Source organism: Dreissena polymorpha, chromosome 3 (genome assembly GCF_020536995.1).
Source record: "Dreissena polymorpha isolate Duluth1 chromosome 3, UMN_Dpol_1.0, whole genome shotgun sequence".
In the NCBI taxonomy this organism is placed as follows: Eukaryota; Metazoa; Mollusca; class Bivalvia; order Myida; family Dreissenidae; genus Dreissena; species Dreissena polymorpha.
The window spans coordinates 54,021,093-54,037,792 of record NC_068357.1 but is presented as its reverse complement, the minus strand read 5'-3'; the positions used below and the strand labels follow the sequence as shown (position 1 = coordinate 54,037,792).

The 16,700-nt window shown below is 36.4% G+C and overlaps 1 protein-coding gene across 1 annotated transcript in view; it reads left to right on the top strand.

The window, feature by feature from the left end:
• The window catches only part of LOC127874197 (uncharacterized), a 50,742-nt gene extending 40,781 nt beyond the window's left edge, over positions 1-9,961 (top strand). The window contains exons 17-20 of the mRNA XM_052418406.1: positions 2,102-2,254; positions 5,488-5,666; positions 6,145-6,235; positions 8,161-9,961. Of these exons, the coding sequence (XP_052274366.1) occupies positions 2,102-2,254; positions 5,488-5,666; positions 6,145-6,235; positions 8,161-8,270 (533 nt within the window). The 3' untranslated portion in view covers positions 8,271-9,961. The remainder of the gene's footprint in view (positions 1-2,101; positions 2,255-5,487; positions 5,667-6,144; positions 6,236-8,160) is intronic.
• Positions 9,962-16,700: the final 6,739 nt, after the last annotated feature.

The following is a 16,700-nucleotide window of genomic DNA, read 5'->3' as shown; positions in this document are numbered from 1 at the left end:
ATTGCTTTGAAAAGTAATGATCATGTTTAAAGTATTCTTTTTTAATTTTAGTTAATAAATATTGTGTTGATTTTAACAATAATTTGTTTTGTTCAGCTGTGTTGTTTTATTGAGGTTTAACAATACCATATATAAGCAAGTTTAAACTGTAAACAGGGGTGTGATTTTTCAGCGGATCTGGGTCGGGTTGTCCGGGGGTAATTTCCACGATTTGCGTATATTTGTTTTTAGCTCATCTATTTTTTTAAGAAAAAAAATGTGCTATTGTCATCACCTCGGCGTCTGTGTCGGAGTTGGCGTCCGGTTAAGTTTTGTGTTTAGGTCCACTTTTCTCATAAAGTATCAAAGCTATTGCATTCAAACTTGGTACACTTACTTACTATCATGAGGAGACTGGGCAGGCAAAGTTAGATAACTCTGGCGTGCATTTTGACAGAACTATGTGCCCTTTTGATACTTAGAAAATTGAAAATTTGGTTAAGTTTTGTGTTTAGGTCCATTTTACTCCTTAAGTATCAAAGTTATTGTTTTCATACTTGCAACACTTACTAACTATCATAAGGGGACTGTGCAGGCAAAGTTATGTAACTCTGACTGGCATTTTGACAGAATTATGTGCCCTTTTTATACTAAGAAAATTGAAAAATTGGTTAAGTTTTGTGTTTTGGTCCACTTTACTCCTAAAGTATCATCAGGGGTTTTTCTGCCTATTTTGGGAAAAGGAGTCTGACCAAATTGGGAATTTTTTATCGAGAAAATTGGCCATTTTGGAAATTTTTGCTTCAATGAAACAGCTCATTTGGGAAAAAATTGTGAATTTATCATGCTTAAATAATTCAGTGGTTTAACAAATAAATTTGTTTTTATTTGTTATTTTGTCTTCTTTATATAAACAGATGCAATATTGGGCATGTTCAACGTGTATTCAAGTACTGCAGTATTGTTTTTCAGTTACGGTTACACTCTGAGATAAGAACTGTACAGTCAAAACCTTAAAGCAGATATTTTTTACCAAAACAAACACTGGTTAGACACACAAGTTATAAGACACTTCATTCTTAAAACAAAACAAAAAAAAACATTTAATTTTTTTTTGGAAATTGGGAATTTGTTTTTTTAATTTCGGTTTCGTATCGGGTCTGTTTGCTTTGGGAGTGCCTCCGTTTTCCGGAGGCGCAGACAGTGCTGAAAAACCCCTGATCATAGATATTGCTTTCATACTTGGAACGCTCGTAAAATATCATAAGGGGACAGTACAGGACCAGTTGAATAACTCTGGTTGTCATTTTGACAGAATTATGGTCGTTTTACTTACTTAGTAACTTTGAATAACTTTGAATATACGGTTAAATTTTGTGTTTAGATCCACTTTCGTCCCCCCCCCACACCCCCACACCCCCACAACTATACACCCCTCTCCACCCCATCCCTCCCTCCTTTGTGATTGAAGTCTTGAGATAGGTCCCTTCACCTTTAAAAAGAAAAATAGATGAGCAGTCTGCATCCGCAACGCGGTGCTCTTGTTTAAAAAATGGGGCGACCAATTCTGCGGGCATATTTCATAAGCAGCCAGAAAAAATTTTGAACACTGTTACATTATTGACCTTATTTCGAATTAAAATACATTGAGCTCAAACGAAAGATTGCCGTCATCATTCACATGGATTGGAACACACATTGATTTTGATCACAATTGATACTGGTGACTTTGCATAACAATTAATATGTTAATTGTGAATTTATAAAGGTTTTCATAAATAAATCTTATTAATCAGATAAAGATAGTGTTTATTGAAATGTCTGTTTAAAGGTTTGTCATTGCGATATGCACGCTATTTCCGTAGTCAAAATCAGTCTATAGAATTATCCTCCCCTCAGACTTCACCTCAATCACACTCCTGCAGGGGCCCTGTTCTTGACTAGGTGATGAAAACCCAACATGGTCAAATGACAAATGTTGATACAGGTCCCTTAGAAATCAAAATCTTTCAAAAGTTCAAATAGACAATTATTTATGCAACAAAAAACATTATTTTAGTTAACAAATGTAAATACAATTATATAATTAACAAAATACCAAACATAAGTTAATTTTTGTTAGTTCGGAAGGCCACTAAAGGTAAGAGCAAGGACTTGAAGGATCGCAAGCTGTCAATTCATGGTCAACTACCGGTGGACGATGCAGAGTGCCTGGACTCCTCAAATACATGGATCAACTGTGTCAACCCTGCCACTGGGGACGAAGATGAAATAGGTGCGTCTGATTATAAACACTTACTAAACCTTTCCCACTCAGAGGCAAAGTTTAAATGGCTATGTGTAAACAGCATAAAACCAGAACAGTCTGTGAGTAACCAATATGCTATGTAGGGGCATCAATGACAGTGACACATTTCTAGTCGTTCATGATTTGTATAAAGCACCTAGCCTTCTGATTTGGTGAATAATATATAGAAAAAATAGGGAAAAGAAAACACATTTCTAAAGTAAATGTGAAATTTTGCGAAAACTGCATTGTTTAAAAAAAAATTCATTGATGAATGGGGGTCTATATTAGGCCTACTTAAGGAGGAAATAAGCTCTACTATCATCTGGTGTGCCTCATATGGGGTAAACTGGGCTAAATGCATGTGCCTAAAGTGTCATCTCAGATATTAAGCCAGTGCAGCGTACAGTCTCAGGGACAGCACTTTACAATGTTCTGGTATTTTTTTGTTTAAAGGAATTTCTTTTAAACAAAAATCCAGTCTAGGCAAAAATGTCATTCCTGATTAGCCCGTGTGGAATGCACAGGCTGATCTGTGAATAAACTTAAGACATGTGCCCAGTTTTCCCAGAACTAAGCACACATTTTTGTTAATTTGCATAATTTTAACAAACTCTTTTAGAAAGGTGATGTCTTTATTTATCCTACTTGCAGAAGAAAAAAGTCCTGCTAAAAGCTCACACATTTTTATGCCCCCCTTCGAAGAAGAGGGGGTATATTGCTTTGCTCATGTCGGTCGGTCGGTCGGTATGTCGGTCCGTCCACCAGGTGGTTGTCGGATGATAACTCAAGAACGCATTCGCCTAGGATCATGAAACTTCATAGGTAGATTGATCATGACTTGCAGATGACCCCTATTGATTTTGAGGTCACTAGGTCAAAGGTCAAGGTCACGGTGACCCGAAATAGTAAATTGGTTTCGGATGATAACTCAAGAACGCATACGCCTAGGATCATGAAACTTAATGGGTAGATTGATCATGACTTGCAGATGACCCCTATTGATTTTGAGGTCACTAGGTCAAAGGTCAAGGTCACGGTGACCCGAAATAGTAAAATGGTTTCCGGATGATAACTCAAGAATGCATACGCCTAGGATCATGAAACTTCATGGGTAGATTGATCATGACTTGCAGATGACCCCTATTGATTTTGAGGTCACTAGGTCAAAGGTCAAGGTCACGGTGACCCGAAATAGTAAAATGGTTTCCGGATGATAACTCAAGAATGCATACGCCTAGGATCATGAAACTTCATGGGTAGATTGATCATGACTCGCAGATGAACCCTTTTGATTTTGAGGTCACTAGGTCAAAGGTCAAGGTCACGGTGACCCGAAATAGTAAAATGGTTTCCGGATGATAACTCAAGAATGCATACGCCTAGGATCATGAAACTTCATGGGTAGATTGATCAAGACTCGCAGATGACCCCTATTGATTTTGAGGTCACTAGGTCAAAGGTCAAGGTCACGGTGACCCGAAATAGTAAAATGGTTTTCGGATGATAACTCAAGAACGCATATGCCTAGGATCATGAAACTTCATAGGTAGATTGACCATGACTCGCAGATGACCCCTATTGATTTTGAGGTCACAAGGTCAAAGGTCAAGGTCACGGTGACCCGAAATAGTAAAATGATTTTCGGATGATAACTCAAGAACGCTTTTGCCTAGGATCATGACACTTCATAGGTACATTGATCGTGACTCACAGATGACCCCTATTGATTTTCAGGTCACTAGTTTATTCTGTTTTCACACTGTCCAGTAAAGAGACTTACAAATTTAATTTTTGACACATGTTCATTCATAATGATGTATAAGCCTTTGTTTCTGTGCCAGTAAATACTATGTTTATGGAAATGACGTGAGAATTCAACATTTAAAAAACCAATGTAATATGATATGTAATATTATATGGCAACAGGACAGTTGTGATTTGCTGGGTCAATTCTATTTAGCTTGACCATCCAAGCGGTTGATAGCTTTGACAAACTGGTGGTCTGAAACATTGAGAAAATATCACGATTCACTGACAATAAATCAAACATGTAATTCTTGCTACGCAACTTGCATTTAATTTTGTCAATTCAAATTATACATAAAAATATAATTAATTTTTAATCTGCTTGTTAATTGAAAAACAGCAACACAGTTTGTATGTTTAAAACAATGTTAATACATAAATAGGATCAAGCATATTAAAATATCAACTTAGATTTAGTTTCCTTTACTGTACAGGATTTGTAAAGTTAGGTTAATATTTGTGTATTGAACAAAAATAACAACAGTGTAAAGAAAAGTTAATTTGGGGATGTTCTATCCAAACCCTGAGAGTTCAGATTTCCTCAAATGCCAAGCAATGATTGTAAATTTCAACCCACTCCTCTGGTTAGTTTTCAGAGGCACATATAATTAACTTTTGAGCTTAATGTCTCATTTGTACATGCATTACTGTATTAACTCCAAATCAACTAGTACAAGTGGTAGGCCAGTATTACATGGACTGGTGTTCACTGTTTACACAGTTTCACAACCCCATCTGATACTGGTCAGTATCTTGGCAAGTGGCCAAAGTTGGGAGTGGAATTAATGGTCTATTACATAACTGACTTCTGTGTGTGGTAAACACATGATACTGGTCATGTGGTCAAGTTGCACTTGTATACATTTGCCCAATACACAACACTAGCCTTGGCTATTTTTAATCAGATTGCATTGCTATCTATGGTGGTCATTGACTAGGGGAGTTAACTGCTATAAATAACATGTTTCATTACCATTAATAAATAAAACATTACAAATTGTGTGCACGTTTCACATATTGTCAAATAAGTCAAAATGTGTGAAAGGAATCCAAAAAATCAAAGACTCAATCATATAATGGATATAATTGACCAGTCGCCAAATGCGAGATCGCTCCGCCCACTAAGTTGTGTTTTCATAAAATGCTTTATCCATTACTCCGACAGTCTTTGTTTGTCGGACCATGTGGCCGCAATAAACGAAATCTGATTGATTATTTCGTGAGTTTGATTGACAGCTGGCAACTGGTCAATTGATTAGTATAGGTCCTGATTGGTTTTTGCACTATTAATTGGATACATTTCACAGGTCATTGACATACAGTGACAAAAACATATTCACACAATGGCTGTCACTACAACGGAGAGCCCATATGGGGGGCATGCATGTTTTACAAACAGCCCTTGTTTTCAGAGTGTATCGCCAAGGCAGTGGGTCAGTTCCAAGCAGTTGGTCCCAACCACAAGTCTCCTAAGAAGTCAGACCCATATCTGATAACACAGCAGCTACAGCACCACTGCATGTCCTCGGGGAAGATTGAGATCATGCCACTAGCCACTAAACCCGAGCATCTCAATGTGCAGGACTTTGTGGTGGGTAACCCAGCTTGGAATGTGGGCTGTTATAAATGTTGTAGGGCAGGGTGTGATTTCTCCTCCTTTCAGCTCCTTTTAACGAAACGTTCCATAAAAGCGTAAAGTGTCGTTCATGATAAGCCTGTGTGGAATGCAGAGGCTAATCTGGGACAACCCTTTAGGCATATGCATTGAGCACATTTTTTCAAGATTAAAGCTCATATGTTAATTGGCAAACTTGTGTTTTTATGTTTAATGGTTCATCATTTTGAATATCTGTAAATGCATAATCCTGTGGTTGTATTTTTTGTGATTAATTATTGAGAACATTACAATTATCTGTATATTGGCAAGCCTGTTTGTTATTTGCAGTGGTTCGACATTGAGTACATTAATATTATCTGTATATTGGCAAGCCTGTTTGTTATTAGCAGTGGTTTATCATTGAGGACATTAATATTATCTGTATATTGGCAAGCCTGTTTGTTATTTGCAGTGGTTCATCATTGAGTATGGCAAGGTGTTCGTGAAGATCCATCACACCGGCATGGTCTTGGAGACTGGAGACACCTTCATGGTGCCAGGAGGTAGGATGGGGTTTGTGGTGCCAGGAGGTAGGGTGGAGTTTGGAGACACCTTCATGGTGCCTTGAGGTAGGGCGGAGTTTGGAGACACCTTCATGGTGCCTTGAGGTAGGGCGGGGTTTGGAGACACCTTCATGGTGCCAGGAGGTAGGGCTGGGTTTGGAGACACCTTCATGGTGTCAGGAGGTAGGGTGGAGTTTGGAGACACCTTCATGGTGCCAGGAGGTAGGTTGGGGTTTGGAGACACCATCATGGTGCCAGGAGGTAGGGCTGGGTTTTGAGACACCTTTATGGTGCCAGGAGGTAGGGCGGAGTTTGGAGACACCTTCATGGTGCCAGGAGGAAGGGTGGGGTTTGGAGACACCTTCATGGTGCCAGGAGGTAGGGTTGGTTTGGAGACACCTTCATGGTGCCAGGGTGGAGTTTGGAGACCTCTTCATGGTGCCAGGAGGTAGAGCTTGGTTTGGAGACACTTTCATGGTGCCAGGAGGTAAGGCAGAGTTTGGAGTGCCAGGAGGTAGGGTGGGTTTTGTGGTGCCAGGAGGTAGGGCGGGGTTTGTGGTGCCAGGAGGTAGGGCAGGGTTTGTGGTGCCAGGAGGTAGGGCGGGTTTTGTGGTGCCAGGAGGTAGGGCGGGGTTTGTGGTGCCAGGAGGTAGGTTACGGTTTGGGCTTTGTCCCATTGATGGTTTATGCATGTGTTAAGTGGCATCCCAGATTAGCCTGTTCAGTCTGCACAGGCTAATCAGTGGCGATTTTTATGCCCCCGGTAGGGTGGCATATAGCAGTTGAACTGTCAGTCTGTCTGTGACTGTCAGTCTGTATGTGACTGTCTGTGCGTCCATCCGAAAACTTTAACATTGGCCATAACTTTTGCAATATTGAAGATAGCAACTTGATATTTGGCATGCATGTGTATCTCATGGAGCTGCACATTTTGAGTGGTGAAAGGTCAAGGTCATCCTTCAAGGTCAAAGGTCAAAAAACAAAATCCAAGGGAAGTAACAAGCTTTAAAGGGAGATAATTTCTATTTTATATCATTATCATTTGGCAGGTACAGATCATTTTCACAAGGGAAGTAATATTTTTTAAAGGGATACAATAAAAAAAAAAAATTAATTCAAAGCGGCGCAGTAGGGGTCATTGTACACATCTCTTGTTGTTTTCTGCTTTGATATTCTGTCTCCAAACTTTTGTATTCACTTCATTCTGTTATCATTTGTCAAAGTCTCTCTCTCTATACACTTTTGTAGTCATTTCATGCTGGCATTGTTAGTCCTATTTAGTTCTTTACACTTTTGTATTCATTTTATTAGCTCGGCTGTTTTCTGAGAAAACCCGAGGTATTGTCATTGCAAGCTGGGCGTCCGCCGTGCTAAAACCTTAACATTGGCTCTAAAATCTAAGTGCTTCCACCTACAACATTGAAACGTCATATGTAGCTGCACCTTGATGAGTTCTACACGCCACACCCATTTTTGGGTCACTTGGTCAAAGGTCAAGGTCACTGTGACCTCTAATATTCTTCTGACAAGCTTTCATTTATTCAAAACTGCACCTGCAGCCGAGCATTGGCACCCGCTATGCGGTGCTCTTGTTATATTATACATGTACCAGTAATTTGTCCCATTTTGCTCTTCTTACTTTTGCATACATTTCATTATGTTATAACTTTCTTTCCATTTTGCCCTTTTTACTTTTGTATTCATTTCATTTTGTAATATTTTGTATACTTTTTTCTGTTTATCAGTATCATAGGGTTGGTAATGAAACTTTTAAAACTTGAATATAGCGTGAAAGTTCTTTAATTTATTTTGATTTTCTGTTTAACTACATAAGTGTTTAAATTGGTATCTGAGAGGTAAAGGGTTACTATTATTACTTCCATAATGTTCATTTGTATTGGTAAAATCTGGATCACATGTTTCAGGGAACACATACAGCGTTCAGAACCTTCGTGAAGATACCGCAAGACTGGCGTACGTGGTGGGAAAGACAGTGAACAACCATGTAAACAGCCCTGTCCAGAAGACTTGCTGAGTCTGCTTCAACAATCATGTCGGAAAGGGATGAAATGAGACTTTAAGTGTTGCTTTAAGTGTGGTCCCAGATTAGCTTGTGCAGACCACAGTCCTGTTCAACAAACATGCTTAATAAGGAATATCCAGATTGTTCTAAAAATGCCAGAAAATGTATTGATATTCTTCTTCGTTTTGGATTGCTGGGAATTGTTTTGGGATTTTTTAGATATATATCCACAACACATGCTGTTTTGTTGAATATTAAAGCAATACCAGAAAATGATCTGGTGTTTTAATACCACCAAAAAATAGAGGCATTGCCATAACTTGCTCCTTACAGGTAATGGGTTTATATTGTTAAATAGGCATGACCATAAAATAACTGGCAATAATGTGTTGATCATGTTAAAATGATCTGGCTTGAAACGTCAATTATGGAATTCTGACGTTTTCGTATCTATTGATAAGAATATGTGTAACTATACAAAACTATTCCTTCTTTATCTTTTATTTAATAATTGTAATTGATTTTGTCAGGTCTAGCACAACTTTTTTTCATACTTTATTAAAATGGATTTGAAACTGAATTGAATGGTGCAATAAGGTATTTCTTTATATGGTGCGTTGATCATTTTTTGTAAATACATGAAAGAAACTGTATCTTATTAAATGTTCATATATTCATGTCTCTCTTACATTAAATGTTTGCTTAATATTTTTGTCTAATGTAAAAACACAGTTTAATTATTTCATAAATTAATTATGATTTATTTTCCTTACGTGTTCTTGTAAACAAGACAGTTGTTTTGTCCTAGATCAAAAATTGTTATTATGTTGGTAATTTATTTTGTTAGAAAACCTGAATGTTCAACTATACAAATAACTTGTTACTCATTAATTTAGTTCTAAATTATTAGCCTGAAATTCTCTGGCTGTATCAGTCACTAGTAATTTATTGTCCCCTACCAGTGAGGGGACTTTTGGTTTGCGCTCTGTGTGTCAGTCTGTCCGTCACACTTTTCTGGATCCTGAGATATCTTAAAAAATTCTTCATATTTTTTCATGAAACTTCAAATATGGACAGATTGCAATATGGAGATTATGCAAGTCATTTCATTTTGTTTCTACATGAAGAATTCGGGTTGCTATAGCAACAAATATATATATAAAAAATCCGGAAAATAGTGGAGTTTCACCGGTTGGGGACATCATTGCTTGACAATAGTCTCGTTTTATTATTTGTCTTCATAGAGATAAAAATTGCATAGGGCATTTCAATAGCAAGGCCTTAGCTACTACAGAAGTACGGCATAAAACAGTTGCACCTTCTGCCAGTGGGAGGTTGGTTATGGTGCTCCAAATATTGTTTCCACTCATTACCCAAATGCCATGGACGAGGTCACTACCACTTTGGACTATTACTGGTAATCCCCATGACCAGACCATGTGTTTCATGCAAATCCTATGCTCAATTTACAGTTCAAGTTGTAATGTCATGAATTTTTGTTAACCCTGCCTTGGGGGCATGTAACAAGCAATGTTTCTAATTGACATTGGACGTTTGTTTTTCCTATGTATGTTTTTGTTTTGTTTTCTTTGTATATACTGTATTTATTATAACATCATTTGTTGCCATCAAGAAGATCTTATTGATAAATTGTTGTATGAATAAACTTAAGGGAATTTTGAAGTTAAAATACTGAAAATTGTTGTTACAAAACTACCAATATTTCCCCAATACCAGTATGGGAAGTGGCCATTTGTGAAAAAAACACTTGCCAGATAAAAACCAGTGGGGCATCAAGAGTCGAGAAGTTTTTAGACCGATTACCATTAAGGATGACTTAAGGTTCAGTCTTTCATTTGTTGGTTGGTTTGTCGTTATCCCACGCCATTGGCGGAGGGATATTGTTTTGGCGTTGTCCGTCCGGAGCCATATCTTGGAAGCACTTTGGCGGATTTCATTGAAACATGGTATGAGTATATATATGGATAATGCACAGGAGGTATGGCCATTTTTATCTTGAAAAAATGCTTGTTTTGTTTGTCCGGAGTCATATTTTGGAAGTGCTTTGGCTGATTTCATTGAAACTTGGTAGGAGTATATATATGGATAGGAGGATGATCAACCGCAAATGGCATTGTACACCATTTGTTAATAATGGAGTTATGGCCCTTCGAATCTTGAAAAAATGCTTTTTGAGTGTCAAATAGAACACTACTGTGTCCAGAAGCATTTTGGGCAGGGGATATCAATTCAACGAATTTTCTTGTTATAATCATTTTCGTTGTCTTGAAATTCCGTGGGTGCGTAAAAATTGGGACATATGTGTTGGAACTTGATTTTTTTGTTTTTCAATTTTGTCAAAAACCTAAACATAGCATTTTCCATGTGGTTGTTTTAAATCGCCTTACGTACACTAAACATACACTAAAACAACATTGTTTAGATCACCCCCAGTGTCCATTTTTCATGGTCTTCAACATCACGAAAGCTGGGCCTCAAAAGCTTAGTGTAATATCAAATTTGCAGGATGATCTGTAAGTGCAACATACCAGGATTGCAACCAACAGTCAATTCAGTGATACTGTTATTGGTGCTATTTATGACCGTTTGAAACAACTCGAGCTCAGTGCATGACAATCATCAAGTAACAAACTTCAGTCTTTCAATTTAATCTGTTCGTCCAAAAAGAAAATATAGGATTATTAACAGTACAGCAAAGTTTATGTAAAAAAATTAAAAGGCTATCATTGAAATTGTATTGCTTTGATAAAAATTCACAAGGTAAAATAACATTTTCCAGTCCATATACCTGGATGTATCTTGCATGTTTAGTAAGGCATCTAAATGCTTGGACCTAAAAACAGCAGGTCGTTTTTTACGAGACTGTTGTTTGTTGCTTCTAGTAAGAAAAGGCGCACATTCAAATGTTTGTAATTGAATCAAAGTTGCATACAAAATAACCAATATATTGAAACCGGTTCCAAGCCCCTTCCCCCGCAAGTCACAACTTCTTGGATATATTTTGGTTCCAGACTTTTTTTTAAGTTTGTCTTCCCGGGGTAGCATACCCAAGAAAGTCGGGCGAGAAATAATAAAACTTGTTAAAATACAGTTAATCAAACCAAATATCATAAAAAATTGTTTATGATCTGAAGACGAGTCTATGGTAAACGGACGTATTTTGAAAATACCTGAGCGGCAGTAGGAAAATAATTGTCAGACGCATAACTGTTCTGCTAATTTGACCTTTGTTATGTCTTGTCCTCACTTCTATAGTAGAGATGAATGTTTAATAAACTAAATGCAGTGTCATCATGGTTGTCATGGGGAGTTATCTTAAAATAGCATGATGAATGACAAACATACAGTTCAAATAAAATGTTTAATGACCAAGTTTGATCTTAGTAGTTTGACCTTGACTTCAGAAGTAGGGTGGCAGGTGAGGTGATTAAAATAAAGAAATCGTTTAACCAACAACAACATTCACCATAGGATGTCGTTAATGAATTATTAATTAACAAAAGGGTGATATGTTGCGTCTTCAAGACACTGTGTATACATGTATAAGCCATTGAATATATATTTAAAAAAATAAAAAGATGCATTAAAAAGTTTTGCATCTTCATTTCAATTTCTGACCTAAATATCATGATAAACATGAACCATTTTACAAAATTATATATCCGTTATGAGTTTCAATTACATCATCAGTTTTGTCAGTAACATGTGCTTATAACAATATAAAAAAAGATATGTGTTTGTCAGAAACACTATGTCCCCTTTTGCGCCGCTTCAATGCTATATATTTGACCTTGAAGGATGACCTTGACCTTTCACCACTCAAAATGTGCAGCTCCATGAGATACATATGCATGCCAAAATATCAAGTTGCTATCTTCAATATTGCAAAAGTTATTGCAAATGTTAATGTTGGGGCAAACAAACACACAAACAAACAAACCAACAGACAGGGCAAAAACAATATGTCCCCCACTATAGTGGTGAGGACATAAAAAATCTGGCCAGATTAAGACATTAATGGCCATTACATTACATGATTTTTTTAAACAAACATGAAAACACCGCTGATTGCTCTTATCCTAGTTTATATGCCTGTCTCACAACCTCATCAGTTTTGTCAATAACACGGGCTTATAACAGACTTGCGATTAAAAATATTCTTGGCAGTTTTTTTTTATGTAAATGGCAAATATTCACATGCTTGTTTAACAAGCAAACAAACAGAAGTACATTAAAACATGCTAGTTTACCATTATCTTAGTTTATATGCGAGTCTCACAATGTAATCAATTTTGTCACTAACAGGCTTTTAACTAACAAATTAATATAACAAATTCTGGCCAGGTTGAGACGTTAATGGCTCATTTATAACATGATTTTTAAACAAGCCAACAAACAAGAGTACATGAATACAAGGTAGATTACCCTTCTCCTAGTTTATAATTTATATGCATGTCTCATCATGAGATCGAAGTACACATCAGAGTCGATGGACGCACTCACACCCGAATAGTAGTTCAGAAATTCGTCTTTCGTTATCTGAAAAAGTAAAACCATTAACACGTGTATTATACACTTAAGCAGATTTATGAATCGCAATCAGCATAATTTTGCTGCCAAAAAGATTAATAAAACAAGGGCTGTTTATAAAAAATGCATGCCCCCCATATGGGCTGTCAGTTGTACTGGCAGCCATTGTGTGAATAGGTTCTATGTCACTGTGACCTTGACCTTTGACCTAGTGACCTGAAAATCAAAAGGGGTCATCTGCCAGTCATAATCAATGTACCTATGAAATTTTATGATCCTAAGCCTAATTATTCTTGAGTTATCATCAGGAAACCATTTTATTGTTTCGAGTCACTGTGACCTTGACCTTTGACCTAGTGACTTGAAAATTATTAGGGGTCATCTGCCAGTCATGATCAATGTACCTATAAAGTTTCATGATCCTAGGCGTAAGCATTCTTGAGTTATCATCCGGAAACCATTTTACTGTTTTGAGTCACTGTGACCTTGACCTTTGACCTAGTGACCTGAAAATCAATAGGGGTCATCTGCCAGTCATTGTTCCTATGAAGTTTCATGATCCTAGGCGTAAGCATTCTTGAGTTATCCGGAAACCATTTTACTGTTTTGAGTCACTGTGACCTTGACCTAGTGACCTGAAATCTATAGGGATCATTTGCCAGTCATGATCAATGTACCTATGAAATTTCATGATCCTAGGCGTAAGCATTCTTGAGTTATCATCCAGAAACCACTTTACAATTTCGAGTCACTGTGACCTTGACCTAGTGACCTGAAAATCAATAGGGGTCATCTGCCAGTCATGATCAATGTACCTATGACGTTTCATGATCCTAGGGCTTAGCATTCTTGAGTTATCATCCGTAAACCATTTTACTATTTCCAGTCACTGTGACCTTGACCTTTGACCTAGTGACCTGAAAATCAATTGGGGTCATCTGCCAGTCATGATCAATGTACCTATGAAGTTTCATGATCCTAGGCCTAAGCGTTCTTGAGTTATCATCGGAAACCATCTGGTGGACCGACATGTGCAAAACAATATACCCCCTATTCTTTGAAGGGGGGCATAAATATGAAATTAACACGAATATGGTGGTTCAAAGTGTTCCCTTCAAAGGTGACATTGACCTTGAGAATGTTTGACTGACTCATGCCTTCTGCATATATTTACATCCTGATATTAAAATCAGCCAAAAGGTTAAGACAAACTTTTGACCTTCAAGTGCGACCTTGACCATGTGTTACTGACACATGTTGTCTGCACATGTGAAGGACCTTAACATTTTTATCCATGAAAATCCTTTAAAGGGTATGAGATATGGAGCAGACACAAAAACTATCACTAGCTTTCGACCTCACTTCAATGAATTTAATATTTGGAGCAAGTTTCATAAAAATCGGTCAGAGAAGTGGAGATACTTAGTTTAGTTGATTCAAAAAGCTTACACCTTTAATCTTGAAGTCTTCACCAGTTTCCACCCACGTGCCACAGCCAGGGCGCTTGAATTTCGGAATAAGAGTACCTGGGGCGCTTGACATTTTTTATCAGTGTATTTTTCAGTAACTTGAACTCTCGGCAATTATGCAAAGTTTGTGAACACCTGTCATCTCATTTATCAATTTGTTGCTAGGTTACATAGTTTCGGTATCATTATTTGGCAAATTTACCAGATCAATGAAGTTGGCAGTAACTAGATGCTTGCATTTTATATACAAAGATAGGCTTAAATATGTGACTTTGTTTTATTGACCAATCAAACCCAAAACATCCTATGCATTGTGTATAATAACACCAAACATTTGGATAAGCATGTGTCATCTTTCTAAACAATAATTGTATAGGTCAGTAAACATATCAAAGAAGCTCACACAATTAAATCCTGAAGATTATCTCGGAAAGGAGACTTGCTGGCAATATTGAAAATAACGATATTTATTTTCATAAGAATTGTTAAAATACTAATTAGAACCAACCATCATACACAGATGAAACAAACTTTAATTAATTTTGACCCTTTAAATACAAACAAATGTTTTCTTGGTTTATTTTCAAAACGAAAACTTTCACTTCCTACTTATTTTCAGAAAATGAGTTACCTGTTTGTTGCATTAAATCTAAATTTACATTCACATGTTGATTGGTCATTATAATAGAATACAAAGAATACACGATGCGCACATATCGCATTAGGTTATGCATGTTTATTAGAAATACATGTACCCCCATCCTGATTGGATTTCATTGAATCTTTGTATACCCCGGTAGTAAAATATGCCACAATTCATTTGATACTTTAGAAATGGCAAATGTTTGTGTTGATGAAACTCTTTAGCACTTTCATCCTCAATATATACCGGATTTTGCTTTTAACAGAAACAAGTCCTGATTTTACAAAATTATTGGGTAATGGTGAGAGCGGTAAAGTCTAAGTATGTCTTAGTAGATAGTCGGGCTTATATTGAATAGATGTATTGGGGAATCGAACTAGTCAGGATTCTACGTATCCATGCTCCATCCCTCCCTTACCCAACCCTAATGACCAGGGGCGTATGAAAAAAATAACTGGTCATCACTATGTCTTTAACTTTTTAGGGAAGTTTCATAAAAAAACTGTTAAATGGTAAAAGCTATATAAAGTAGGAGCAAATGTGTTCTTAACAGACAAACTGATGGACCAAAGGCATACAACCATTTGTCATATAAAATGAACTATTTGTATACAATTTAATTAGCAAAAATGTTTTATTTGTTACCTCATGAAAAAAAGGCAAGAAGAACGTGAATCATTAATTACGTTTTTCATTCAGACAAGTTATTTTTAGTTGCAGACAAGTAAATTTTAAAAGTATGGATTAGTAAATTGTTGTTGTTATTTCACACCACTGCATTTTTTACCTTTGTTACACAAAATTTTAAAATAATTTAATATTTGTATAAAAGGTAAAACATGTTTATGAATGTTGTAAAGTAAAGCAGCTGAAATTATTGTTTCTAGTCTACTCTAAAAAATGCACAACAAACTGAAAGCAAGTGCTGTTGCATGAATGTGCAACCATGACCATGGTGAAAAAAAGGACATTTGAATGTTTTGTGTAACAATGTCCAGAAGGAAGGGTGTATTTTCATGAAACTGTCCCAATGTTGCAACTAAGTCAACACACATTCACACTTTTGTTATTCTTGTACCAGGTTACAACAACATTTGTCACATTTCAAGTTGAGCACAAGAGTTGTTATCCAAGTCAAATTCAGTGGAGAATGTCACATGTATATTATTAACAACATTAAAGTTCAGTAAAATTAATAACAACCAATTATGTATACATAAATTTTATTACTATTGAATACATGTTTTTAAATATATCACCTATTCATGTGCATTGACGCACTGTACCGTAAAATATCCCTGAAAAATGCTTTAGATTTTTTGTTACAGGAAGCTAACTGAAATAATTTGATATCGATAATATTTAACTAAATATCAATGTTACTTTCAGATCTTTATCTAAGATTCCAATTAAGTAAACCCAGATGAATTTGTAAATTCATAATATACACAAACAATATTTTTTAAACGATGGAAAATATGAAGTCATCACTGAATATTCATAGCTTTAAAATGTGTTCAAACTAAAAATAGTTACATAAATGTACATAAATGCGTCAAATATGCATAACTATTTACAATGCTAATATGTTATATATAAAGAAACACCAAGAAGGAGTAAATACCCCCCTGAAATGGAAATGTAAAACACTGGTAAAACTATCAGAAATAACAAGAGCTTTGGAATACTGTAAAATCATTTATATTTATCGGCGTTAAATTTTATTATTTATCAAAAATGACCATTTCCTGGAATTCTGATTTCGGAAACAAAACTTGA